The sequence below is a fragment of the Thunnus albacares genome, chromosome 2 (assembly GCF_914725855.1).
Source record: "Thunnus albacares chromosome 2, fThuAlb1.1, whole genome shotgun sequence".
In the NCBI taxonomy this organism is placed as follows: Eukaryota; Metazoa; Chordata; class Actinopteri; order Scombriformes; family Scombridae; genus Thunnus; species Thunnus albacares.
In genome coordinates this window covers 20,020,426-20,048,241 of record NC_058107.1, presented here as the reverse complement: position 1 = coordinate 20,048,241, position 27,816 = coordinate 20,020,426, and the positions used below count along the sequence as shown (strand labels likewise).

The window sequence follows — 27,816 nt, the reverse complement described above, 5'->3', positions numbered from 1 at the left end:
AAAGGAGTCCAATGCTAAAATCAAATCAACAGTTTCAGAAATAACAATGCTGTGTCATATCTACATCTGTTTGCCCGTCAGCAGAGTCTGTGTGCAGGGCCGACATGCACATGTCCATGTGTGATTAGAGTCGACGTGCTCTAACAGGCACCAGGGCATGTGATAGAGGCTCCTGTCAGTCTGATGTTCTTCTGCCCATGTGTGCCAATGCAGATTGACAGGATTGTATGCTAGAGAAGGCCACTGCTATATGGTTTGTTGTTAAGCTTATGGCCCTCAGGGGGGCCCCGCACCTCGGCTGAGCAACCATGGCTCCTTCCCCTGGCTGATTGTTTACCTCCTCCCCATCCAAGATCTGCGATGAGACGGCATGTTGAATCTGGTGGAATCTGAACTGAAAAAAAGACTATCTATCTATCTATCTATCTATCTATCTATCTATCTATCTATCTATCTATCTATCTATCTATATAGACACTTTATATACGTGTTTATATTTTGTACCTTCTTTGATTCAGATGAACAAAAGCAATTGAAACTGACATTGTTATCAAACTAACAATCTGCATTTCACTATACTCCAGCTTCAGGTGACACAGTCAGACAACAAATCATGTGACAACAGGCCAGATTGACTGCCATCTGGCTTTTAAGTTTCAGACAATTTCATGATGGCGATGGATTGTCTCCTGTCCTATCTCTGTGTCATATCCATTTCCCAAACTAACTTCATTTGAGGCACTCTCTCCACTCACAGACCTGCGTGACCGCTGCACTCTGAATATCCAGTTAGCAGCCTTTTCGAACTGCTCAGTGCTAAAAGCAGTGGATTTGATTACAAAGTCATTTTATTAGGTTTTTCCTAATGAGTGCAGTTTAGCTGCTGTGATTTTATTCTACTGTCTTCACCAAACTATATTATCATAAGATCAGGAAGTCAAGATGGCTCAATATGCTTTTTATAGCTTTTTGTATTAAACTTTTCAAATGGGCTGCCTGCTCGTTGGTCTTTGTATACCTCAAAGGTTTACTTGCCTTTTTACCAGTTTGATGTTTTTTCCTAGTTATGACCCACATGTTTAAACTTGTCTTTGTTTAGTTTTATTTATTCTATCTCCATTTTATTTATTACTTTTATATTGTGACTGTATTTTATGTCTTATTTTTGTCTTTCATCCTGAAGCAATTTGTGACGTCTGATCTATAAACTATGAACTATAAACTTTACTTTGTGAAGAGTAAATGGACGATGAGAAATTATAGACAAAGAGTTTTTCCCTCTAACTGAACATGTTAAAGACCAGCTTACAATAACAAAATGATATGATCAAAAGCCCCAGAGCAGCTACTAATGGACCTTGTGGTTTTCTTAAGTGCTCTTTTCAACATCAAGAATGATCTTTCAATCTGATATTTTAAGACAAAATGGATGAGACTTCCTCAAAGTGTTCAGAAAAACACTGAAATTACAGCTGGGCCAATTTCATCAGTTGATGAAGACCATGTGATTATGACCCAAAGCCCCAGAACGGCTACTAAATGGACCTTGTGGTGAGACTGTTTTCTGAACTGTGATCCCTGATTTTCATATAATATTGGAATGTTATGAAAACTAAAATTGATCCTAAATTATTTCTTATTATGAAGGGCAAGAAAATCTTGTGGAAAATCATACCTTCAGAGCCTTGTATTACAGACTGGTGATTAATGAGCTCTACATGTCACATCGTAGTTATTGAAGGATGATGAACTACAGACATAAATCTTGACAACCACAAACAGCAACCTGTTAATTAAACACAATTATATTTTTGCCATAAACTCATAATTTTACTGAAAGAGGCCGGAGGTTTGGTAGTATGCAGAAGCTGTGAATGCTTTAGCAGAACATTAATTGCTAATTTTAATATATTGCTGGACTGGTATTAGAACCCAAATTGATCCTACTGTTTCTCATAATATGATTTGCTTTTAAATTCCTTTCATTCACTTCCTGAAAGTCAAAATAATAATCTGGCACATATTGTGACTGTGGGAGTGTAATTTGCAGCAATAAAGCTGACGACAGTCCACGATGAGGTCTGAATGATGAATAGTGGAGATGACACTCTTGATAACCATTACTGTAACATCGGCCTTTACTTTGATGAACCACCTGTTCCTTAAATTTGGATGAAATTATAATTTGCCAAAAACTCTTCATTTTGACAAATGATATGAAAGATGAAGGAATTGTATAAAGCTACATTTCATATTACAGTTTTTGTCAATTGGTTTGGCACATTTCTTGGAACATTTTTTAAGTTCTCAGCACTGAAGATGCATTTCCCAAAACAGCTCATATGTGCAGCAAAACACTTTAGTTAACCTGCGAAAGGCCGTAACTCATTCAAAACTTTTAATTCATGTTTCAAAATGAAGTTATTGTGTCAATGAAAAAGTCATTGCCACCAAAATGAGACATTCCTTTGACATTGTGTGAACTTGTGTTCCTCATCTCCTTATTTCAAACAGACTTGTCCTTCATGTTTTCATTGACAATGAATGCCTGCTGTACTAGACAGTTATTTAGTTATTTTTCTGACGCTAACTGAATGCCATCGTGTATATTCTTCACTTCAGATGCTGTTTTCAGCAGTGCAAGGTTTCAAATTCCACTTTGTGAAGCTAAAGAGCACTTTGATTTGTAATGTAATGTGAGGAAAAACTATTTTATTGTCCTGCAGTGGTCACTGAGCAGACAAAGAACTGAAAATTATACTATACTAAACTATATGCAGGAGTAACAAGGTGAAGTTACAGTGCTGGGAATCATCCTGTCACTCCTGTCTGTTTGACCACAGATTCTCATCACATCTAATGTTCTCTCTTGCAATGAAACAGGGGAAGAATCGTCTTGTATGCGGCAACCATCCTCTGCACGCTTCTGCTGTTATGTCATCACAAGCAGCATCCACTGCAGCAAGCATTTGATTTCAATGATTGTATACTTTACACCTCTATCGCCCCCGTCCACTGTTCATCTGAGCAGCTCCTCCATGTTAACAACCTGTAGTAACTCTGTTGTCCTCAAGCTCTATAAATGTGTTTTACACTCATGACTTACACCTGTAAACTAACTGGACAGCATGTACCATTGGTGGATTAATGTGAGGAACTTCCCATTCTCACCTGAAGACTAATTTATCAATTTATCGGACTTTATGACCACTCCATATCAGTACAATTCATGAAACATGGGCTCAGCAGATTTTGACAATTAGATGGACTATTCTGCATGTGATGACTCACACAATGAAATAATTCTCATATTTTTTTGAGCGTAAAACTATTGAACTGAGAAGAAACATAGTCTATGTGATCACAAAGACATATACACCCAATAATTGTCCAAATTGTAGACAATTTTGTAGACAACATTTGCCTAAATGTGCAAATGGTAACAAAGAATGAAAAATGCTCTTTCTGTTGTGCACAAGTAACAAAACGTGAATAATTTTGTCACATTTTTTGTAACTGTCATTCGAGGATTGAGCCAAAGCAACTGAGAAAAGCTGTAATCTAAGCTGCTGGTTAACTAGTGGAAATGTAAAACCATTCAATATGCTACTGGAATTACAAAGCTACTATACAGTGATCGAAAGTTTGAAATGTAGTTGAAAGGGTGTTAAAAGCTGCTGTCAGTAGGAACCACATCTGTCTTCACTAACAGGTATCCCCCCAAGTGTCCACAGCTGCCTCCCCAACTCCTCCCCCTCGGCCCTGTCATCACTACAGCAGAAACATCCTCCTCTCCGTGGAGCTGGTCCTCTGACTGACTTTTCACAGTCCGATGGCCCGACAGGACTCAGCGGTCATGGCCGGCAGTCTGACCCACCACGGCTCCCCGAACCCCGGCTACAGCTCCAACAACGCTGTCCCGGTGCCGGTCATCACGCAGACGGACTCCAGGGACAAATGGAGCAAAAAGATGGATTTTCTCTTGTCTGTCATTGGCTTTGCGGTGGATCTGGGAAATGTTTGGAGATTTCCGTACATATGTTATCAAAACGGTGGCGGTAAGTGTTTTAGAGATTTTAGCTTAGATTTCAGCTTCATTTTATAAACTGGGATTTATAAAACTCGAGAGCTGATATGTGGAGCCACCTGGGCAAACACTTCAGATAGTTTGAAGAGTCTTCAAATCGATACATATTTGTGATTTAAATGGCGTTAAATGTGTCAGAAAACAGGCTGAAGCTGCGCATCTGGCAGCAAACACTGTCCATGGTGCTGAAATGTGCATCTGTAGCCTTCACATCCATAAAAAGTCCACTAAGAAGTTTTCATACTTTTCCTATGACACAGGACACAGCCTGTATCTATCACTTTTTTAATCAATAACTGGTACAATACAGGAGTGTGACAACACTATCAAGCGTTTTTATAGCAGAAAAATGTCCGTACTTAGTGAATTATCATGCAGTTTTTATTCTAAGCACAGCTTGTTAAGTCTTTATGTATGTTGTGCTTTACTCAACATTTTGTATTATACATCAGCATTTGAGGACTGGTTTAAATGCAGCAGCCAATCAGGTTGTAAGGCAGGTTTATTTGTATAACAGTTGTCAACAACAAGGCAATTAAAAGTGCTTTACATCAGGTATTAAAAAGGCATTAGATAAGATATAAAATAGACAAAAGACCATATGAAAAGACATATAAACAGAATTCAAAAGGCATTAATATAATAAGATAATGAAGAATGGAATAAACAGGAGATATTTGTAAACATTTCATTTTGTAATTTTGTGTAGTCAGTTTCAGTTTGTAGTAGCCTTAATGATGTTTTCTTGTTCATGGTTTGGTCAAATAAAGATTTGATTCTTGTAAATCTTCCCTGGGACATAATTTACCATAATTTACACAAGTGTGTAGTTAATAGATGTAAACGTGATGCCAGTCAAAAGTCTGATTTTTAAATTATAATCCCAGTTTCATATTTTAATCCCTCTCAAACCTTTATATTTCCCCAGTTTTGAGTTTATGAATGTCCTCAGTTTATCACTGCATGCAAGTGACAGTGCAAAGTGACACCATGACCCTGATGAAAATGCCCTACATAACATGTATCATCGTGCCTCTCTGCGCAGGGGCTTTCCTTATTCCCTACATTTTGATGGCCATCTTTGGTGGTGTGCCGCTCTTCTACATGGAGCTGGCACTGGGACAGTTCCACAGAACCGGAGCCATATCCATATGGAAACATATCTGTCCCATTTTCAAAGGTAAGATGTCCTCACACTGAGCTGATTACATGTTGTTTCCAGGACCAGTAGCAGATTTTTAAAAGTGTTCCAGTAAAAATCTCACATGTTTCCTTTCTTCTTTCAGGTATAGGATACGCCATTTGTATAATCGCCCTGTATGTGTCCTTCTACTACAACACCATCATCGCCTGGGCCCTCTTCTACTTCTACTCCTCTTTCTCCAGTATCCTGCCGTGGACAAACTGTGACAACATGTGGAATACCCCCAACTGCACCAACTATTTTGACTTGCCAAACGTCACCTGGACGAATTCCTCAAGGTCTCCAGCAGAGGAATTTTACACGTAAGTGCATGTAAGTGTGAGTAACAGAAACCGCATATTTAAATAGCTTTACAGTATTACATTATACAAATATTGTCTGCTAGTGTTTTTGTACAGAGAAGGTTGTTTTGTATATTGAATGTCTGATGATTTATGTGTTTTATCCTAACAGGAGGAATGTTCTTGAGATCCACAAGTCATCAGGCCTGAAAAACGTCGGGGGCGTTCGCTGGCAGCTGATGCTCTGCCTTTTTCTCATTTTCACTATAGTTTACTTCAGCCTCTGGAAGGGGGTGAAGACTTCAGGGAAGGTAACATGTTGTAGTTGCCTCACAGAACCAAAAGATCATTGTGTATCTTCTTTACTTTCATCCAGTGCCTCCTCTCGCTTTATACATCTTCCTGATTTATCCATTTCTTCTACACCAGGTAGTGTGGGTGACCGCCACTTTGCCCTACATTGTGCTTTTCATCCTGCTAATCCGTGGTGCCACTCTGCCAGGAGCTTGGAGTGGTGTGGTGTTTTACCTGAAACCGCAGTGGGAAAAACTGCTGGAGACCAGTGTAAGTTGTAAAATGTTAGTCGGTAAGCTGGTTTGTCAGAAAATGACACAATTTAATCATCTCTAAATAGAGGAACATGATCATGCCTCATATGTTTGCTACCTTGAGGATCTTTTTTGAATGCTACTTTAATTCAAACTATCCATACCATCAGTTCAAAAGCAATTGTATAATTATGGAATAGCTTTTCACTTAGTTAAAGACACTCTACCCAATGTGCCCATCCATCATATTAAAAGAACAGAAAATAAGAAGAGAGAAGAAGAAAGAGGAAAAATAAGAAGTTTAGTTTATCCTTAGTTTGCCTCCACTAGTAGGAAATAGTTCATTGTTGCATTTTAATTTAACATAGTTCAGCTATTTCATCCATCTTTTTTTCATACAAACAAATGTTACCTCTTATGTTGAATTTTCTGTATTGTTTTTGTTTGTTTTGACAGTTGAGAGCAAGCTTATTTCAAAGCAGTTACTCTCAATGTTCCTAACCAAACCATTTTCTAAACATTTTCCACAGAAGTACAAAAATCTACTTAATACAAAACAAGAATGAAATTATATGCTCCATTTTTCTGTGTTTAACTTTCCCAAAAGACTTTAGGGAGGAGTGGAGATAATTTGAGTTTCTCCACTCTCTCACCAACATTTAGGACTTCCTGATGAGTATTGATTTTGCTGGACTTTCTGTAATGAAATCTGGATCTTCTGTGCAAGAGAAGCAGCAGTTTTACATGTACTTTCATTTATTTCCACTTCACTCCTCATCTGATAAATTTAGCCGCTTGAGACTCTGCCTGTGTGTGTTTTTATGATCTCTGAAACGTCCTCATCTTCCTCTCCGGCTTGTTGTGGTTGTTTGCTAAACATGTGTGAGTGCTTTGGTTGGAGGGGAATATGGATGAGATGAAATGAGATGCATAAATAAGCCACAGAGCAGGATAATAAGATGCATAATTGGTTTAGATTTTCTGCCCATTAACAAAGCCTCCCTTTCTGTCTCAATCGCCAATATCCAACGCTGCCCTCTTCTTTTTAATGCCGAATGCATGCTCCTCTTCAGATCTCCCTGCGTACAGCTGTGCGGAAACTAGATTTCTATACGACTGACACAACACCTCTCAGCTTGACAAACGATACTGAGGGATCAGAAAACGAATAAGAAAAATAAGAGAAGGAGGATTTGATGATACCCTCATTTATTTGTGTTGGGAGTTGATGTTAAATCACTGAAAAGGAAACTAAAAGGTGTTATAGATTTAACCTAGAAGAAATTGTCTTTCTCTGTGCGAAATACGTATTTTCTTAGGCTGAAAAATGCCCACAGCAACCTAGAAGTTGTCCAGTTATATTTCCAGATAGTATACCAACTCTTTCTGTCTCTCTCTCTCTCTACATTTTCTAGGTGTGGGTGGATGCTGCTGCTCAGATATTCTTCTCTCTGGGACCTGGGTTTGGGGTGCTCCTGGCGCTCTCCAGCTACAACCCTTTCACAAACAACTGCTATCGGTAAGAAGTGACCAGCCTGAAACACACTGATTCATAGGAACCTGTGTTTGTCTTTAACACAGCTTGATGCCTGTAAGTAGAGGCAGTTACTCTTTGCACTCCTAAATTTGAATTGAGTTTAATGACTTAAGTGCACAGTATGGCCTGTGAGAACTGTAAGAGCAGCTGTGGGATTAACTGTTAATGTGAATACCACATGGTGGGTAAAAATGGCGAGCTGTAAGCAGAGCAAGAAATTAAATCGCACACTCCCAGTATGACTAATGGTGTGTGCGGCTGATGTGACAAGTAGAGCAGAGTGACATGTGAGCAAACTGTAGTAAACACACAGATCATGAATGAACTCGGGCCCAGCTGTCAACCAGAAACGGCGCTGTATTTTAACAGTTTCCTGACTCCTGTTGCACATGCTTCAAAAATATAATGTGTCAGTGTGATAATGATTATCTTTATAATCACATGACTTCTGGATAGATGACTTTTTGGTATTCATTACTGAATGCAACTGCAACATTTCGATTGTATCTGACAAAGTGCCAATTTAAGCTTGAAACAGTGCACTTAATGTAATAAAGAAGACATTTTCTCAGAAGCAAATCATATTTTGAGTCTTTTGGGAGAAAGAATTCACAGTTATATTTGGTTTAGACTCAGCACCTAGACAAGATCGATGTGTGTGTTTTAACGCTGGTATTTTTAATTTTGCTGCTCCAATAAACCCCCTGATATAATGATGATTCATTCTGTGTAACACACTGTATATCTGGTAGACTTTTGGAGGGATAGTTTTATATCTCAAACACACCTCATGCTTCAGTGGTGTATTCCTCATTAGTATTGTTGATTGATGTCTGTGGTTGCTAGTCAGGAGTGTCCTCATGTGTCAGCCACATAACAAGGCTGAAGGGATAATAAAAGGAGCCCATTAAACAAAGGTCAGATGGGTCAGCAAAGTGTTAGGCAGCTTTCAGCACAGACAGCAACAGCAACACTATCACTGAGAGAAATGTACAAAATTGTTTGTTTGTTGATTGTTTTCTCCCTCTTCTCCAGTGATGCCATTGTGACCAGTTTGGTGAACTGTCTAACCAGCTTCGTGTCAGGGTTTGTAATCTTCGCGGTGCTGGGCTACATGGCCGAGATGAGGAAAGTGAAGGTGGAGGATGTAGCCAAGGATAAAGGTGAGCAAATGAGTTTGATATTTAAAATCACAAAACAGAAGAACTACATTAAAAATCAAATATTCATACCAATGTTTTAATGCTTCCAGGGCCAAGTTTACTCTTCATCACGTACCCAGAAGCTATTGCTAACATGCCGGGCTCAACTTTTTTTGCCATCATTTTTTTTGTGATGATGATCACGCTGGGACTGGATAGCACGGTACGAACTGTGAAACCTGGACGTTTTGAGTACACGAAGGCAACAGGTTCACTTCATGAATTAGAGAAAAGAATTCAGCTAGACAACATATCTAATTGAATAATGTAATTTTGAAAGTTTTATTGGCAGATTCATAAGTTACAGATGAGATTGTGTTAAATATTACCAAGTTTATCGTGTCTAAATGAAATACTCTTAACAGTCTCAACAATAAACCAGGCCTGTTTGCTTGAAATTTCAACTAAATCTTTAATTCTCATTTCTTCATTAACCTAAAAAGTGCAAATGCCAAGTGCATACAATGCTATAGTGATGCTAATTTTACTGAAGTGTGCATTACCAGACATAAGAGTTCCAAATCAAATTATTGGCTGAAGCACATTGAAAAATACATATATTATACTTTGATATGGTATATTTTAAAAAGCATAAGTAAACATCTAATAATATTTACCTTCTCTGTGTGTTTCAGTTTGGTGGACTGGAAGCGATCATCACTGCAGTGTTGGATGAATACCCAGATTATTTGTCTCATAGACGTGAACTGTTAGTCCTGGGCTTGGTAGTTGTCTGCTTTTTGGGCTCTCTAAGCACTCTTACAAACGTGAGCTTTTCACAATTTAAGCTGGTTTTGAGTAATGTCTGTTGCTCAAATGGAAAAAAATGAGTGATGATGGCTGATGTCACTATTCAGTGTAAAATGTAATTGACAGGGTGGTGCTTATGTGGTGAAGCTGCTGGAGGAATTTGGGGTTGGATGCTCCATCATTGCGGTGGGTTTCCTGGAGGCCATCGTGGTTTCCTGGTTCTATGGTAAACAAGAGATTATTATTGATTGACTGATATTCAGCCTATTTTATCTTTAATGTAAATCGATGACGTTGAGAATCAAATTTATTATTAGCATGTGAAATATAAACACAATATATTTTGTTGCTTTCAGGCATCAAAAGATTTAGCAGTGATGTTCAAGCCATGCTGGGAAAATCTCCAGGATTATTCTGGAAGGTGTGCTGGGTTGCCATCAGTCCAGCATTTCTGGCGGTAAGAGAAAAATATTTTTCACCGACACTTAAACACGCAATAAGTGGATCTAAATGTCGATGACGATTTTACATTTTGTAATACATAAACCATTTTAACATCATCCTTTAAAAAAAAGATCAAATAAATGTCATCCATTACAGTCATTTGGAGATCAATGGGCAATAGTAGACCAAGACGTGAGTGAAAGCTCAGTGTAAGATCAAAAGACGACGGTACCTGGCCTTTGAAGGCTGTGGAGACCTAACAGCACACCCCCCACTGAACAATAAACCCTCCTCTATGTGAAATACCACATTCAAAACTTTTTGTACAGCATGAATATTGCAAAACATTTGGGTGAATATCAGTTTCCCTCCCCTACATACAGTTTAATATCCTAGTCTCTCTGTTTGCTTTCTTGTTGACATTTTGCATTATTACACTATTACGAGTTCCTTTATATACTTATTTTATACTGTATGAAAGTGTGACAGTTATATTACCCCTCCCCGATAATACATTTACATATGGAAATGTTATGTATCCCAACTCTCAGTATATCATAGTGAGCTCCCTGCTGAAAGCGCCGCAACTCACACTGTTCGACTATAACTACCCAGACTGGAGCATCACAGTAGGGTACATCATCGGCTTCTCGTCCTTCATGTGGATCCCCATCTACATGGTCTACAAGCTGGTGTGGACCCCGGGATCCCTCAAACAGGTCAGTGGACACTACGTGTGCAGAAACGCTGAAAACATGAACCTTTTTACACATTTCCATTTAAATTAAAGCTCTTCTCTTCTTCCCTGAACCTCCCCTTTTTCCACAGAGGTTGGCAGTGTGTCTGAGACCAGAGAGGACCATACCAGACATCCATGCTGACAGCCTCAACATGGCCGCTGTTCCATAGAAAGAAACACACTTTTACACATGAAAAACTCACTCGTTCCCCTGCTTGTAGTTTTTTATTCAAATCATGCTTTTAAATTATTGGTGACATCATGACTGTTACCTGCTCCTGAGGTCAAACACTCAAAAAGGTAAATGCTGCTAAATTTGTTATTGTAAGAGGAACAGAGATAGTAATAGTCAATAATCATCCCTTAGCTACATGTGTGAATCTGTGTGAATACAGGACAGCATGTAGCTTTCACATGTTGCCAGGGTTGCATTCAGAGTCAGTAGTAATTACCTAAACTCAAGGATTTGTCCGCTATCTTTATCTCACGAGAACAATATGCCAAGGAAAATAACAACATGTATTTCTATAACATTTAGCACATTATTTCAGTTGCACGGGAGCATTTTCTTTTGTTAAGTTCTATATTTTCTGTACTTTGTGAATCACTTAAAAAGGATGGGAGCAGTGTTTTGCGTGTAATTTCATATAATAAAAGTGTTTTATGTTGGCTGTTTATCCTTCAGTGGCCAACATAATGAAAAGTATGTAAACTAATTTTTTTCACACCAACTTTTACCAGCTTTGCTAGTTTGAACAGATATTCTGTGTGTTTTTTCTTGGAGCTAAGTCCTTTTTTTGTGCTAGACAGTACCTTTCAGCCCATAAGGAAAACATCAATAATGGGTTAACTTAAAACTGTTTTACAGTTGATTACAGTCACTTCTTTATTTTTGTTAAAGCTGTATTTTATATTTATATATTTATATGTAACACAGTCTCGCATAGGATTTTACGCCAGCTGCTGAATACATCTGCTAAAAAAAAAAAGTCCTGTTTTTCCCCACAAGTGTTTGTAATGGAGATAAATGAGGCACTCAGACAAAGATCATGTCTGTTCATTTTATGGTTTCAGAAAGATTATGTTTTTGAATTTCCTAACTGACAGACTTCCCATTTGAGTAAGACACTGAGGCTGTTCTATAAGATGTAGCAACCATTTTCTAAGGAATTCCAGGTGACTTTTTGCCACTAGGTTTTTTAAATTATTTAAAAAATAAACTCATGCGTCTTTGTCTGAAGGCTTCATTTAACCCCAGATAGCCTCTTTTGCCTTAAACTGCCTACATATTACACTACATGTACAAAATTTGTAAAGGTTGTATTGATATTGTGCCTCTCCAGACAATGTTTTCACTCTCTAATTGAAGACTGTTTTTGCAGATACACAGTAAATGTCTTAGTCACATGTGTTATAACTTATCTAAAAGCGCTTTACACCTTCTTTATAGTCAGAGAATAATGTGATGAGCAAGGTGATGATTGTTGTGTGAATTCAGTCCTCTTCAACCTGGTTTCTGTACTTATGTATGATGTACAATGTCTATAAATTAATTATTGTATAAATGACATATTCCATCTTTGTGATCCTTTTCATTCCTAGAACAGGAATATAAAACAACAGACAAACGAAACATCACGCAGCATCTTAAGCAGTGAAACTCTACTATCCCCATTAAAACAGTCACTGTATTTTTTTTTCTCAATCATAAACGTGTGGGAGAACACGTTTAAGAGATTTGTTCCAAATCACCATATGGTGATCGACATGTCTTTGTAATGGCTGATGGCTGCTGCTCACCTCTATTAGATATTCTAATTAACAAACTAATTTGCAATATCCAGAATCCATCAACATACAAGGGAATAGAGCAGCCTCTACCTTCAAATGCACACACACCCACACACACACACACACACACACACAGTTCCCATCAACAGCCACCTTCAGATATTTACTTATTCAACTGATTTTTATTCCCGGGTAAACCAGACCCGATCACTTCAAGGACAACAGGTATGAACATATATGAGAGTATAAAGTGTTTTGGAACATATGATTCCCCATTGAGCTGCTAGGTGATGGACGTGTAGATCAAAGCCCTTTTGTGTCAGTGACTGCTATTGAAGTAGACAACAGGAAAGCGCAGGAGACACATAAAAGAGACACTGCTAAATAGATGGTTTCTCCTCTACCTGACATGAACAGCTTGACAAGCAGTATATTAAGGAAAGAAATGACTACATAGATGTAGTATATGTTATGACTGAATCAACTGCAGTGCATCCATTAATCTTGACATTGTAGAGTACAGTAGCTATACAAGTACATACAGAGGAAATAAAAAACACCTCAGCTACAGATATTCTTGATTCTCCAGATGGATAAATGATTATTTGCTCATGTGAATGTCTCAATTTCCACTGACACCAAACAGCAAAGTCTGAGTGTACAGAACGAAACCTTTATTATTATTTTATTCACAGTTTGCAAGTTGTGTTTTTTGGTTGGTAGTCTAGTAGTCACAGCACAAACTAGGATGGATTTATCCCATGGTGTCTCTCGCTTTAATATATCTGTATTAGTGTATTAGACAGTTAGGACTGATTTATGTCAATATTGTATCTTTCTTTTTTTAAATATTATTTTTATTGACAGATTTTTCATACAGACATATAAACCACACAAAAATCAATGCTTACACACACACACACTTGGGGAGAAGGATAATAGTTCATCTTGACCACATATCAAGGACACAAAGTGTCCTTGATATGATATAACAGTATATATCATCTACATGTGATTGTTACTTGCAGCCCATCAAAAATAGGATTTAAACAAAAAGTCAATATTGTATTTTTATGTCTGTTTTGCATGAATGTGATGAATTGTGAGACATTTTATTTAAAACACACCTTTAAACACACCTGTCTGGTTATTTTATCTATATTAAACAGTTTCTACTTGATTTTTCAGATTTCTCTCATGATATATGTTGATATTGTGATATTAAGTTACATAGTATAATAGAGGATTTTATCCACAACTAGAACAAATAGATAAACAGATATTGACATCTGTGGGCAACTTAAGACTACACACAGAAAGGTGGTAGTTACATTCATTGAGGTAAGTGGTCTTTGCCATCAGTTAGGTAAAGGGTCTTCTAAGTGTTGTCTTAACAGCAATATCTGACCAGTAAAATATTTGCTTTTATGCACAATCACCTCAATATTACTCTGTTGTGCGTATACCCCAGATGAATGTCAACATGTCTGAATTTCATTAGAGTACATCTCCAAGAAGGGTGAGCCCTGATTTTAAGACATGTACAGCTCTCTGTGCAAACACTGATTATGTTCCTTCATGTTAAATAAAACTGCAAAAGCATTAAGCCACTTGTTGGAATTATACCTGGAAAATTGATTTGTTGGATGTCCTCATTTGAATGAACATTTTTTTAAATATATTTTTTGTATATGGTAATAAAAAGCTTTGAGTTCCATGTGCTGACACAGATGAAACAAAGAGAAACAATCATTTGAGTGACATAATGTAACGACCTGATATATCAACAAGTTGATGTAATGCTCCCTGATATCAGCTGTCATAATAATGTTCAAATCCACTGATGAATCAACAGGATGAGATGGAAAAGACGACGCTCACAGAATCATACTCATAAAGAGTTTACAACTACAAAGACTGCATTTTCTTATTAGGCTTATTAAGCCTATTAAGCCCATTCTTGTTTAATCAAGCAATAACATATGACAGTCTGTTTAATTCAGTTTAAATGTCTTCAGATATCCTATTAAAACAGTATATCTAAGTTCATGCTATAATGAAATGTTTTCTTGTTGTGATAGGAAGCCTCCAGTTTTAATTTCAGACCACCGTGAGTGACATTTCCTAATGCTCATTAATGCTCATTAAGCTCCTCTGGCATATAATTAAGAGCTGTAAGTGTTAGTAATGGTTAAGTTCTATAGAGGATGAAGGTAAAGGCCATATACATCAGTCATGCAGAGTAATTATATAAGGATATAACCCCAAGGAGCTTGACCTTTATATCTATTCTTTATTGCTCTTTGACATTTCAGAAATGGGAGATGTGATGGGGGCCTCACACTTGTTTGATGGTTACCAGTAAGAGAAGAGATTTCATAACGTTTGTAGATCCATAGCCGACATACCTGCCAACACCTGTCAGTGTCCTGGTGCAGTCACAGCAAAAAGCTCAGTGTAATTTACTCAACATCAGCAATATAATAATCAACCAGCAGTTACATATAATTCACATGACTGCAAGCAAGTATTTGGTATTATCAACATCTGCTGCAAATTATTCTTACTTTCATTAATCTGCCAATCTTGATTAGTCGATTCATTGTTTGGTCATTAAAAATGAAAAATGCCATATTCACAATCTCACAAAACCCAAACCGATGCAAACCTGATGCCCCAAACCCCAAAATATTCGATTTACTGTTATAGTGGACTAAGAAAACCAGCACATATTCATATTTGAGAAGTAGGAACCAGTGGATTTTTTGGCACTTTGGGGAACTTTCTTAAATTACTGTAATAATTTCCTAAGAATTTTCCTTGAAAAACTATATAACTTGGAACTTCTTATAGTCAGGTAACACATAAAGATGGTGCACTCCAGAAAAATCTTGTGGGCAGGTGGAAATATTCTTATATTGTACTTATTATAGGAAAAATACACATTACTCAGCTGAAACACTTCTAAAGTACTGCTGTAAAGCAGAAAGCCTTTTAGTCAGTCAGCTGGAAATACAAAAATGTGAAACGTGTCCGCAGGTGAGAACACAACTCAACCCTCATGAAAAACATGATTTCCAATTAGAACTGAATAATCAATAAATATTTACTTGTCTTTAAACTGAACTGTTCTTTCAAGACAAAACCTTTTTTTGTACAATATATTTTCCGGGATGTCCTAAAAATGAAGACTTCAATTATTAATCACTTATCATAAAATACCTGCCGATTAACTAACCTATTAATTGACAGCTCAAATTTATCAAACACAGCAACCCAGCGGCCTTAGGACCCTGATCCGTCAGCGGAAGAAGAGCTGCCTCACTCACTCTCATCATCATCATCATCACCATCACCGCTCCTCCAGCTTCCACCGCTATGATGCTGCATCTCATCCCAGCAGCCCTGATAATGTGCTTTAGTGTGTCAGTCAACGGGCAACAGGAGGACTTCAGATTGACCGACAGAGCTTATGTGTTCTTAGAGAAGCAGAATCTGGGTAAGACTGCATGTAAACAAAGGAGAGGCCTGTCGGTGCATGCAGTGATGCTGAGATACAGGCGGTCTCCTGCAAGGTGTCTAGACGTCAAATCCGTATTAATTCTCTTTATTCTCAGTAACGACTACTTGCTAAATTAAGTGCACACATAGGACACGTTTAAACCATCAAAACCAGTGTGTTTGTCTGTTGTTACTGGTCGCTACAGCCTGTCTTTATGTCCGTATACAGTCACGCTGGGCAGTGTCCTCGGAGTCTTGCTGCTGCTGATGATTATCATGGCTGTCTGTGTCTACAAACCACTGTCCCGGCGGTGAAAGGTGGGGATAAAACACCCAGAGACAAAAACCTGCAGTCCAGCCGGTGTCCCAGACCCGGGTGACTACACCACCATGGCGGTACCAGACTGAGCCGTGCCACCTACCTGCCAGCAAGCCTCACTGAAAACACCCAGTCTGAACTGGTGTTGCCTTAGCAATGAAATCAGGTTATTTTCAGTATTATTGTATGTTTGAAAATGTTTCTTATGATACATAAATGTTGCTGTACAACTGGATGCAATCATTTCCTAATTTTACTCTCTTTTTACTCTTATTAATCTGGGCTACTGTCACACTATATTAGATTTTTTTTAAATTTATTTGATTAGGAAATGCTGTCAGTTTATCTTTGTCTTATTAGCCTTTTTGAGGGGAAATCTGACTAATAGACCTTAATTTCTGCATCCATTAAACTGACAAAAGTGGGATTACAAAGTGAAAGTCTTGCTTCAATCGACATCAGTTACACCAGTTGAAACAATGTTGATCAAGGCAGGTTAAAATCTAGTGGTACCAAAAGCTGACTGATTTCCCCTAAATGTGGAATTTGCATAGACAGTTTACAGGAATACATTGTAGGCCGAATTTATTTTTTATCTTAATAATCATGTAACACATAAGGACTTTTAATCTGCAGGAAACGCTGTGAGTAGGTATTTATATCTGGTTTGCTTTTAAGTCCGTGTGTTTCTTATCTCCCGTTGAAGGTAAATTTAATCATTAACTGTTGAGTCCTGCAGCAATAACAAGATTACAAAGTAAGAAAGTACTCTGATTGCTTTAATTTACAGCAGGAACAATGTTGATAAAGGTTCGTGTGCAGGAGAAATCAAATGAAGTGATACTAAGAAATGGAAATGTGAACATCTAATCAATTTTCTGAAATAAAGAGTTGACTTAAGTGTTATTGTTTTGTTCTGTAAATAATTAGTCTGATGCCAGTGTCCCACTTTCTGCTTTTTAAATGATTTTATGATTAGAGGCAAATTTTTTTTAACATTAATACAGTCAGACGTGTCAAATATTTGGACAAAATCTAAAAAAGCTTCTCATAGAAAATGACGCCCATTTTAAATTTTAATTCAGATAAGGATAATGCAGCATCTATTCTATTAGTAGAACAGATTCTTTCTATGTAGTATGAGTGTATTCTGCACAATCAGTTCATCCTACAGTATACTTTATGTACAATATCCAGTGCAGATGTTGTGACTGGAAGTATGAACATATTTAGCAGCTAACCAAACATAAAACCATTTGTACACTGCAGATAAATGATACCTGAACAAAATATCTATCTCATGACATAAAGAAAGGCCTTTGTGTGTCAACTTGTTTTTTTTTTGTAAATAAAGAACATGAAGGAAGTCACATTTAGTCCTCATGGAAATAAAGTGCGTTTATTTTAGAAAACATTTTGAAACCGACACATTTTCTTAAAATTTAATAACATATTAAAAAAAACTTTGCAGCTCAAACGGTGCATTACAAAGATCTCCATTAAATTCGTCAAAGCTAGCCTTTTTAAACTCGACTGTTCAGCAGTTTGGCAACTTGATCGTTATAATTAGTAGTTTGTGAGCTGGAGCCCCTGAAAGTCAGACACAGCAATGCAGCGAGACTTTTGATAAGTGGTTGGTTGTCAGTGAAATCAACTATAGTGGTTAATGCATGTTACTAAGCATCACCCTGGAACAACTGAAACCTCTTCATCTTGTTTCCTAAATTACAATTTTTTAAAAAAAAAATCTGTTCAGAAAGTTTAGACAGAGTGGCACAACATGAAACTGTCAGCACCACTTTCCTCCACCAAGCGTTATCACAGCAAAGCAATCTGTTGGCACGTGCTGAAGAAACAAAGTCTACATACTGTACATATAGCGGACATGCTTGATCAACAAGTCTGTGCTGTCTCTTCTTCTGCTCAGAGGTTTAGAGTTGTTTGTGGCTACAAATGGCTGAAGACTAGGACAGACTGCTGTTAGGAATCTGAATAATCTCTGCAACACTGCATGATGGCTGTACATCCACAGGCAGACTGGTCTCTGCTATTGTGTTTTTGAACTGAGGAGTTAATGCTTGAAGTTGCTCAGTGACAGTTGATGACACATCAACAAAAATACATTCTTCCTCACCATGAAATCGGAAGAAAATGTTTGATTTAAAAAAAAAAAAAAAAAAAAAAAAAAGGCCAGGAAATCCCATCCGTGTTTACCTTTCTGAACAGTGTACATTCAAGTACAAGAGTCTTGCATTTACTTATGAACTTTTCACCTAAACTTTCTGAAATACTATTGTTATGGCTGAGTGATATGCATATGAGATACCGTTTCTTACCAAAGAAACATTTACCAGTCTACAATTTCCGCAAGATTTACAGTTGATTAACAAACCTAATTCCAAAGTGAAGGGACTGTGTAAAATCTGAACCCTGAGATGTCTGTTATTCAGTCTTGTATTGTCCAACCATTCATGGTCCTCAACAAAGTGACTCTAGCAAGACCTCACAGTGACAGCACTCAAATCTGTCCCCTCCAGGTCCACAATACTGCTGGTTTTCTAACCTGCAAAGCGTTTTTCATCCTCTCAAGGACTGAGACGAGAGGTACGAGGAAAACAAAACAAAACAAAACAAAAAAAACAGCGCTTTGGACCTCACGTGCCAAATTTGAGTGCCAACACTATACAAAGTCACCTTAAGTAGTCCGCTTTTGTTCACTAAACCTTAATTACACTCATCTGACCCTCACTCCAGACTATGATATGATCAACAGAAGCATGTTGCTGCTGTTATTCTACATTGGAAAAGAAAAAACAAAACAAAACAAAAAAAAAAGAAGAGTAAAACCCCTCTGAAATTATCTTGAGGAATCCATGAACCAAGCCAGAAGATGGAGACGCACCATGTGGAGATAGAAATATATAAAGGAGTATGTTCTTACCAAAAATACCTTTTGGAAAATCTTGGATACCGAGGGTTTGATATTGCCTGTTACATAAAAAAACCTGCGGTTGCATAGATGACTACAGTGGTTGGAAAGGAAAATTGAGGTGTGGTGGTTGCTTCTGGATCTGGAAAAGTTGTGTTATTGTTGTTATTATTACTATTATTCCCTCTTATTCCTTTTTACTTCTCAGTGAGTGACAGCTGCAATATCCTCTCTAGCTCCTCATCCTCCAGCTTCCTCATCTTCTCCTCTTCCTCTTGAGCTCGTGCGGAGAGCTCCATGGCCATGCGGAGGTCTGAGTCAGGACTAGAGGCAGACGGGGAGCTTATAGGGCTGGAGGTGTCACCATAATCCACCAGCACCCCCTCTGGGATACTCCTAGAATAACAAGATATAAAGTTCACATCTAAATCCCAGAGGTGAAATTAGTGTTAAGAAAATCAGTTACTGGTCTTCAAACCCTAAAGCGAGAGCTGCTAATCATGTGATTGCAATGCTAACGGCTTTAACCTGTGTTCCTACCTGTCACTCGGGCTACTGAGCATTACATCAGTGAAATCCCCATCGGCATCATCCCAGATCCCCTCCTACAATGACATAAACATGAGAAGCAGTTAAAGTGTGTAATGAATAGACTGCAAAAGGAGAGCAGTCGAAAATGATACGAACATAACATGACGATTGGTGCCTTCTGACCTGGCCTCTTCGAGACTCCAGGAGACTCTGATGGATGGCGTACTGCAAAAGCTCCTCGTCATTGTTGGACACGGGCGTGTGGCGGCTGCCTCCTCGACGGTGGTAGTTGGCAGGCACCTCGAACACCGAAGGACACACTTGAAATAGGGGCAGTGCTGGACAGATGAAAATGAGAGGAAACATGGTTGAGAAATGACAGACATGATGCATCTTGTATTTAAATAGACTGATATATTCAGTGACTAAGTTACTAACCTGCAGCTTCTTCTTCTTCTCCTGAGGATGTTGGCGTGGCTGCTGGCGTTGTGGTCGCTTCTTCTTCAGTACTGCATTTATTCACATTACCAAAGGTAATCCTGGCATTCAGCACATGAAACAGAGGGATCTCTGCAAGAGAGGAAACCACAACAGATATCAGATATTTAAAAAAAAAAAAAGACTACAGACAGGAAATGACCGTATTACTCTGTGTGCTTCTTGAAAGTGTGGTCTCTATAAAACCTCACAAGAATGACACAAACCTATTTTAACAGGAAATCCAGGTGGAAATTTTAGGGTGACAAAGTCTCGTAGCCGTGCAAAATGGGAACTAGTCCGGGCCATGAGGTCGATAATGGGGGTCACCTGCTCCACCAGGGACAGGGGATGTTCTTCGCTCATCCACAGCGTACCTTTGAACCTGTAAGAGATTAATGAAAGCTCTGTTGAAATGTACACACAACTTACTTTCACACAAGAATAACTTACAAACACACAACTCTAAGGAATAAAGGTTTCTACATCTCTAAAGCTCAATGTCTTACTTCTGTGTTCGGATGCTTAGTTCAATGGGTCGGCCAATGTCTCTGTCCCCCAAGTCAAAGTCAGGATCAAAATATTCCTCTGGAGTGATGGCAGTGGGATTGGTGGCAGTTGCGTACTCAAGAGTCATGTCCTATAGAGTCAAGCACTCATCAAATCAGCTGTCTGGTGGGAACAAGAAGCATCATTTTTATGTAATTACTAGTGCACGTCTTACCCCTTGTGCACTTATGTGCTGTTCCACAGTCCCCAGCAGAGACTCCAGGATGTTCCTCTCACCTTTGAACAAAGAACTCATTCAGTCTCAGGCAAATGTAGGTTGTTATTCATTTGGATGAAAGGGAGCTTTTAACATAATAAAATATATAAATGCGTATGCTGAAGGATAAAAAAGTAACACATGAAGAATTTCTTCCACCTACTTTTTATCCTGGCTTTCTCTTCATCTGTAAGATGCTCTGTCCTTGTCCTGATGACCACATTCACATTGTTCACACTGAAAACCTGAGCAAAACAACCAGAACCAAGCGTCACACACTATTATAAAAACTCTCCATCTTTTTTATGGCAATACACATATACTGTACAGTTATAATTTAAAGCAAATGTATAACTTATGTGAACCTTTGCTTCAAATCCGTTGACCACTTCAGTTTTGTCAGACCTCCAGCCCCAAATCCCAGACTTGTTCCTGTGAAAAAAACAGTTGTAAATTGTGAAAAGAAAATCATCATTACAGGAAAAGTCCACCATCATATCCTTCCGTTATGAATCATTTCCATAAAACAGAGAAAACAAGTCAAGTTAAATTTTATTTGTATAGCCCAATATCACAAATCTGACTCAGGGGCCATTACAATCTGTACAAACACAACATCCTCTATCCTTTGACCCTCGATTCAAATAAGGAAAAACTCTCTAAAAGTTTATGTCTCATGCAACAACATTTCATAGGACATTTTAAGAAGCCTGTTAATGCATTTAAATTATTTGCACTAATCTGAACAAGTGTGCACAATATGGGGCTACAGCACTTAACACCTGGATTTAATGCAGCCATCACTAATGTTATTAGTTACACACGTTTTTGGCAACTGCAAATACCTGCTGCAAGTCAAATGATCAAAGACCATAGTATAAGAATTGTCTGTCAAATGCAACTGTGTTTGAGGAAGTTATCTGAATGAAGATTAGCTGTAATTACACAGTAATTAGTTGCACATACCTCATTAAATTTCACCTAATTATTAATATCTGTTGTAACACTCACTGTTTATTTTTAGATGTTAGTTAGATACTGGATGAAAATATTTTTTCATCCAAAAGTCAGTACACATAATGATCATTAATAAGCCAAATGGAATCAATATTTAGACAGTAGTCTCACTCAGAGAGTAATTATATTTAAACAAGTGTGAAAATGTCATTTGAGCTTTCAGCTCTCGTGAAGTACTGCCACTGTGGAGTTTGTTCTTAGCACATCAAAGGAAGTTGGAACAGTTGTGTGTTGTGAGAAAGGGGAAAGTGTTAAAGATGAGTCACTTGCCTTTCAAAAGCAATATCCTTGGTGTCCAAGTAGGTGTTGACAATAGATGTAGTCAACCTTTTGGCAACTTCCTGTTCTGCAGGCTGCATCGACTCTAGTGTGACATCCTCCATTTCTTGGGATATGTTGAAACGTTCGGTGTCCACCACTTGATCATCGTGGTTCACTTCCATCAACACTGCACATGAATCTGTCGATAAACAGTCAGGGATAAACCTAAATCATTTTACAGAAAGGGATGTATGAATCACAGAGAGAACTCAGAAAGAGAGTTAAAACACACACACGCACCATCTCCTCTGAAGATGTAGCTTCTGCGCCCTCTGATCCAGGTCATGTTTTCAAAGCCTAGGAGTGTGGCATCCACTCGCAGGCTGGCGCCACTTTTCCAAATGCGACAAACATCACTTGGACAAACCCGGGACAGAAGGGGGACTGTGAAGCAACAGATTATGAATGTCCCGCAATGGAAAGAAATGTATCTGCACATGAAAAACAATGTGACTCATTGCTAAACCACAACAAATTTTTCAGAGACCAAGAGGAAGGTACAGTATGTTGTTTTTCCTGTATGACCTGATAAAACCTCTGGGCTGGAAAAGATTCTGACTGTGTGGACATTTAATTGCAGGTCACAAAGTTAGAAAACACTTTAAAATACCTTCTTCTTTTGCATACTATGACTGATAACCAACCTGTACTATATGAACAAAGAACTTACTCCAACTGGTGAATTCCCACTTCATTTCCATATAGAAGTCTGGAGACTGTGGACGGAAAGATAGACAAAGCAATATCCTTTGTAATTAAATGTAGATGTGGAAGACAAGACAACCGGAAAATGTATAAAGTCGAACCTCTCGGATCTTTGCCAGCAGCTCAGGCACTCCTCCCAGAGCAGTGGAGGCTTTGAGGTAGTCTCTGCGTTGAAGCACTAACTGAACCATCTCTGGATCTCCGGTGCTGACCGCCTCCTGCAACACTACACAGAGACAGACAAGTGTGTGAACAAACCACTAACCACTTTTAAGGCAACAGTATTTGTTCCCCAGGAGCAGCAACTATATGTTAAAAAACCTCAACAATGACAGTAATAACCATCAAAAATTAAATGGTTTTACGGCAGTCAGAGGAGTGGATATGCATTTTTACCAGAAATCCCATTAACCTTTGATGATGTGTAGAGATGAATGACACAAAGTGATAAAACAACCCACAAAACCACAAAATGCATATGTGCAAGACAAGTCCAGGCAACCTTGCAAGAAGCCAGTTTGATGTCTAACCTGTCCAATTATTAGCGTTTTCTTTAGTCACTTCGGCTCCATGTCTCAGAAGGACTCTCACTGATTCCAGGTGCCCAAGCGACACAGCCAGGTGCAGAGGTGACCGACCTCTGGGATCCACAGCCTCGATGTCATTCTGAGAAAATAAAGGAGAAACTTATTACCAGATATATTTTGGAGGGTGAGCCCACCTAACTGAGTTTTACTTAAAGGAATAAAATCTAAGCAGCTGGTTGGACTTGCTGAATTCATATAAAAATACTTTAGGATGCACAAGAACAAAAGAGCATCAAAATAACAATACATTTTTATTTATACTGATGGTTAAGTTGGGCTTGTTATTATGCTTGACTTGTAACTGAGGCCTCCCACATTATGATTATCTTATACATAGTTTGACACCTTTCAATTTAGGTTTACATCACTGATGATGTAGGATTACAGTAGTCAGTTCAATGACAAAGCTCAGCATCATGTCTGGTCCTCATATGACTCACACTGTTGAGGTGAGCTTGTTATTCATCAGCATGGTCAGGTAGTAACAATTACAGTGACTGCATTACAGTAATAACCTTGCAGCAATACACATTATTGGTTGTAATGAGCCACTATGGAGAAAAACACTATGAAATTAGAGATGCTTTTTAAAAATTAGTAACAACCGGTTTGATTACTCAGAAATATGTTTGCCAGGCTCTTACAAAAAAGTCCCTTGGAAATATTGTATGGGACAATGAATAGTCCAGCAGGGCTTTTTTGTCACTGATGACAAGACATGATCACCACTATTAAGTCTTTAATATAATAATGACATAATTCATGACAGTCTGTGAGTTGTATTGTAATAGATTGAGTTAGTAGCATTAAAGGACTGGTTCACAATTTTTCAAGTCTGTCTTAAAACAACAGTCAGGTGTTCATATGAAAACTGAAAGAGGTTTTCCTCGCTGTAATCATTCCTCCTGTCATACTGGCTATTAAAAGATCCCCTTCAATGCCCTTTCAATGTAAATGATGGAAGTGTGTCCACACAATCATTTAAATGTTTATCTGAAGCTTATATGAGGCTTCAGCAGTCTGAGTTAGTCACATCAAGTGGATATCTGCCACATTTACAGTATTTTTAGCATCAAATTCCCTCTTTGTGTTTCTCCTCTGAGCTGCGGTGGAAGTATAGTAACAAAAAGAGGGATTTTGGCACTAAAAAGGCTGTAACGTTGAAAGATATCTACTTGATTTGTCTGTTTTGGACGGTCGAAGCTTCACATAAACAGGATTGTGGATTTTGACCCCCATTACTTACATTGTAAGTGCATTATGAAGGCATCTACGTATGGCCAGTATAAACAGGAGGAATGATTACAGCAAGAAAAAAACTATTTGACTTTTCATTTGGGCACCTGACTGTTGTTTTATGACAGACTTGAAAAATTGTGAACCCGTCCTTTAATTACACCTGGAAGCAGGTAACCAATCTATGTTGGAATACATTTTTAAAGAAACAAACGTGTTGATCAGTGAACAGAGATATCTTAATAAACATTTAAACGTAATCTTTGTGTTTTGCGGAGCATCTGTCAACACGACTGGCCTACATTAACTGGACGACTGTGCAGATTTAACAGCTCGCTCCTGGCTTCATCTAGCTAGAAAACATCGGTGTGTAGGTTTGCAACATATCCAGTGTTTTTACTCACCTGTGGTAACGTTATTTGTTCTTCCAGTGTTCTGTAATCATTCTCCCACACTGCTGCATGCAGTGGAAACTTCCCTCTAATATCTTCGCTAACGTTAGCTGTGGACATCTTCCTCTTTACGGAGCCTCTCAGTGCAACGTTAGCCTGCTTCTTATACTTACAGCCATGGGAAAACCGCGACAGCTACACGCTAGTTTTGCAAAATTTTGCGACAAATATCAATCATGACCTTAAAAACTGACAACAACAAAGTCAGAATGTGTACGCCGGTGGCCAACTTTCCCTCAAGTCTTCCTCTAAATAAAACTTTTCAACAAGGAAGTGCCAGGAGTAGCACACAATAATGACAGGGGTGTCCTACATAGAAACAGGCTCTTAATCAAATTAATACCGTATAATTATACGCGCTTACCAAGATGTTATAAAACTGAACTTAACTTATGCGTAATAACATCAATTCCTTGAGTGAATGCGCGACAGAAACACGATTTGTACATTTAAAAAAAAAGACGCCTTCAGAGAAAAAATTGTCAGTTCCAGTTTGGACGCAACCATTCGACATGTCTGCATGGGGGTGTCCAGAACATTAAATCTAAAGTATAGTGCCTATAAAACGTAACTCCGTTTCATATTTTTTATGTATTCGATATTTTAAATAATTAAAAATGTAACTCAAGTTATCATTATAATAAAATAAATGTATCCAGACGATAAATCGGCTGTATTGCCTATAACGAAATGAGATCAGCCGTTGCTGGTTACGTTTAGAGAGGGAGGTTACATATCCGTAACTTTACCGTCAACATGCTGTGCAGTACATGTACACAACTATATTTAGCAGTTTTGAACTCAAATAATTATGTGTCATATTATGTAACTTTAGTGATTGGATCTATTAACGTATGTTGGCTTGGTGCCTGATGTTCTTCTGCGGATACAAAATGCTAAAAGCAAAGATGGGCCCATTGATACACATATAAGGCTGTCCTTAATTGTGTATTGTCATACTTTTATGGCTTATTTTTGTTTTTTAAATTTAATTTATATATGGATAAATATCCAGGAGGTATATTCACATTACTGAGCTGTTGAATATGCTCTTTCTTCACCGCGTCATAAAGGTACATAAACCAAACTGACTATGTGATGATTATAATGGAATTTGTATTCACAAATGTCGCTTTTTAGAAGACTTCACATATATTTCACATATTTTAAAGACTACTTAATGCTGGATCCATTATGCCATCAGAGCAATATCACTATTTTCTTACAATTCTCTAAAATATCTTGAATAATATCTAACAAAGAGTATATGTACAATCGATTATTATGGTTACGAATATTTTTTGAAAACATATAGAATAGCCTTTTTTTTTTTTTTTTTTTTAAAAGATCTTCTACTGTACCTTTTATAATTGTTGTTGTTGTTGTGTATAACCTGTTACAAGATTTGATTATAATTTCGATTTAGACTGATGAAACGGAATGTGTAAGGATAAATAAAGTTTCATTAAAAAAAACATCTTAAATACATAGTTCCTTTGCCCTCATTTTGGTCTACCAGTGTATATCCTCCAACCTTACAACACTCTCCATCAGAACTACTGTATTGTATTAAGATTTGATTATTAACTGTAGCTTTAAGAATCAGAGTCATGCAACGACTGAGATCTGAGCGTATGAGGCAAGGAGGTGTTATTTTTAAGCAGCTGGGGAGAAAAATATCTCCTGTCAGACCTAAATCAGGGCATAACTTTACTGTAATAGGTCCCAGTTGCCACTGGGAATGCTGTTGCACCATGAAGAGCTGCCAGCAAAAAAAAAACTCGTCTCAAGATTTGTGGATATCGATAACAAATTAGATTTTTGTAAAATAAATACATAAATAAATGAATAAATAAATAAATAAGTAAATGAAGAAGACACAACTAAACATCTATTTTATGAATATCAGTATACGTCAGGGTTCTGTGAAAAAAAGAGGATTATTTTGATTCAATAAGCCGGAAGCCAAGGATTTAATATTATACTATGAATAACAAACAACCGGAAATTCAACGGACTGTCAATTTACTAATTTTACCGGGAAACTCTCACATCCATAAGTCCGAGTTCTCCTTTGAACTTTTCATGATTGCATTTAGAAAGTATTTTCAGTCTTTATTATACAACTTATAAACAATGAGAAATGTGCACATACAGTTAGTATGCTCCAAGACATTTCTTTTTTTAAAGAAATCTGAGTTTATTGCATACCTTTTTCTGTTAAGTTACTTTTCTATTTATTTATTTTATTATTATATTATTATTTACAATATTGACTGTATCAACAAACTGTAAGTGAAGTCTTTGTCTTTTGATGTTATCTTTATTTCATTATGATGTCTAATTGTTTTGTTATTGTATTAATGTCACACATGTTGTGCATGACGCTTTT

At 37.7% G+C, this 27,816-nt stretch overlaps 2 protein-coding genes and 1 long non-coding RNA gene across 3 annotated transcripts; 2 read left to right on the top strand and 1 right to left on the bottom strand.

The window, feature by feature from the left end:
* The first annotated feature begins 3,832 nt into the window (after positions 1-3,832).
* Positions 3,833-12,311, top strand: slc6a4b (solute carrier family 6 member 4b). Its single transcript, XM_044371385.1, has 13 exons — positions 3,833-4,058; positions 5,133-5,267; positions 5,374-5,593; positions 5,745-5,883; positions 6,002-6,136; positions 7,536-7,639; positions 8,693-8,820; positions 8,910-9,022; positions 9,495-9,626; positions 9,736-9,835; positions 9,966-10,066; positions 10,605-10,772; positions 10,882-12,311. Exons 1-13 carry the CDS (start codon positions 3,833-3,835, stop codon positions 10,960-10,962), a joined length of 1,782 nt encoding a protein of 593 aa, XP_044227320.1. The 3' UTR covers positions 10,963-12,311.
* Positions 12,312-15,810: 3,499 nt separating this feature from the next.
* LOC122995953 lies at positions 15,811-18,408 on the top strand. Its single transcript, XR_006406894.1, has 2 exons — positions 15,811-16,082; positions 16,314-18,408. It is a non-coding gene; the product is annotated as an uncharacterized LOC122995953 (long non-coding RNA).
* A 154-nt stretch (positions 18,409-18,562) lies between these two features.
* Positions 18,563-25,931, bottom strand: ankrd13a (ankyrin repeat domain 13A). The gene is made up of 15 exons (XM_044371371.1): positions 25,377-25,931; positions 23,680-23,815; positions 23,251-23,375; positions 23,115-23,160; positions 22,685-22,828; positions 22,394-22,583; positions 21,472-21,538; positions 21,270-21,351; positions 21,065-21,126; positions 20,850-20,980; positions 20,568-20,725; positions 20,302-20,433; positions 20,047-20,201; positions 19,873-19,937; positions 18,563-19,728 (listed from the first exon to the last, which is right to left on the bottom strand). The coding sequence occupies exons 1-15, from the start codon at positions 25,482-25,484 to the stop codon at positions 19,530-19,532; spliced, it is 1,800 nt and encodes a 599-aa protein (XP_044227306.1). The 5' UTR covers positions 25,485-25,931; the 3' UTR covers positions 18,563-19,529.
* Between the last annotated feature and the right edge of the window lie 1,885 nt (positions 25,932-27,816).

What these genes read in the sequence shown, in the direction of transcription:
- slc6a4b (XM_044371385.1), top strand. Translation starts at nt 3,833, where the DNA reads ATGGCCCGACAGGACTCAGCGGTCATGGCCGGCAGTCTGACCCACCAC. An exon ending in CCAGCAGAGGAATTTTACAC is followed by an intron (nt 5,594 to 5,744) that starts GTAAGTGCATGT and finishes TTATCCTAACAG; the next exon opens with GAGGAATGTTCTTGAGATCC. An exon ending in CGTGGTTTCCTGGTTCTATG is followed by an intron (nt 9,836 to 9,965) that starts GTAAACAAGAGA and finishes TGTTGCTTTCAG; the next exon opens with GCATCAAAAGATTTAGCAGT.
- ankrd13a (XM_044371371.1), bottom strand. Translation starts at nt 25,484, where the DNA reads ATGTCCACAGCTAACGTTAGCGAAGATATTAGAGGGAAGTTTCCACTG. An exon ending in CTACATCTTCAGAGGAGATG is followed by an intron (nt 22,584 to 22,684) that starts GTGCGTGTGTGT and finishes GTTTATCGACAG; the next exon opens with ATTCATGTGCAGTGTTGATG. An exon ending in CTCAGTAGCCCGAGTGACAG is followed by an intron (nt 19,729 to 19,872) that starts GTAGGAACACAG and finishes TTGTTATTCTAG; the next exon opens with GAGTATCCCAGAGGGGGTGC.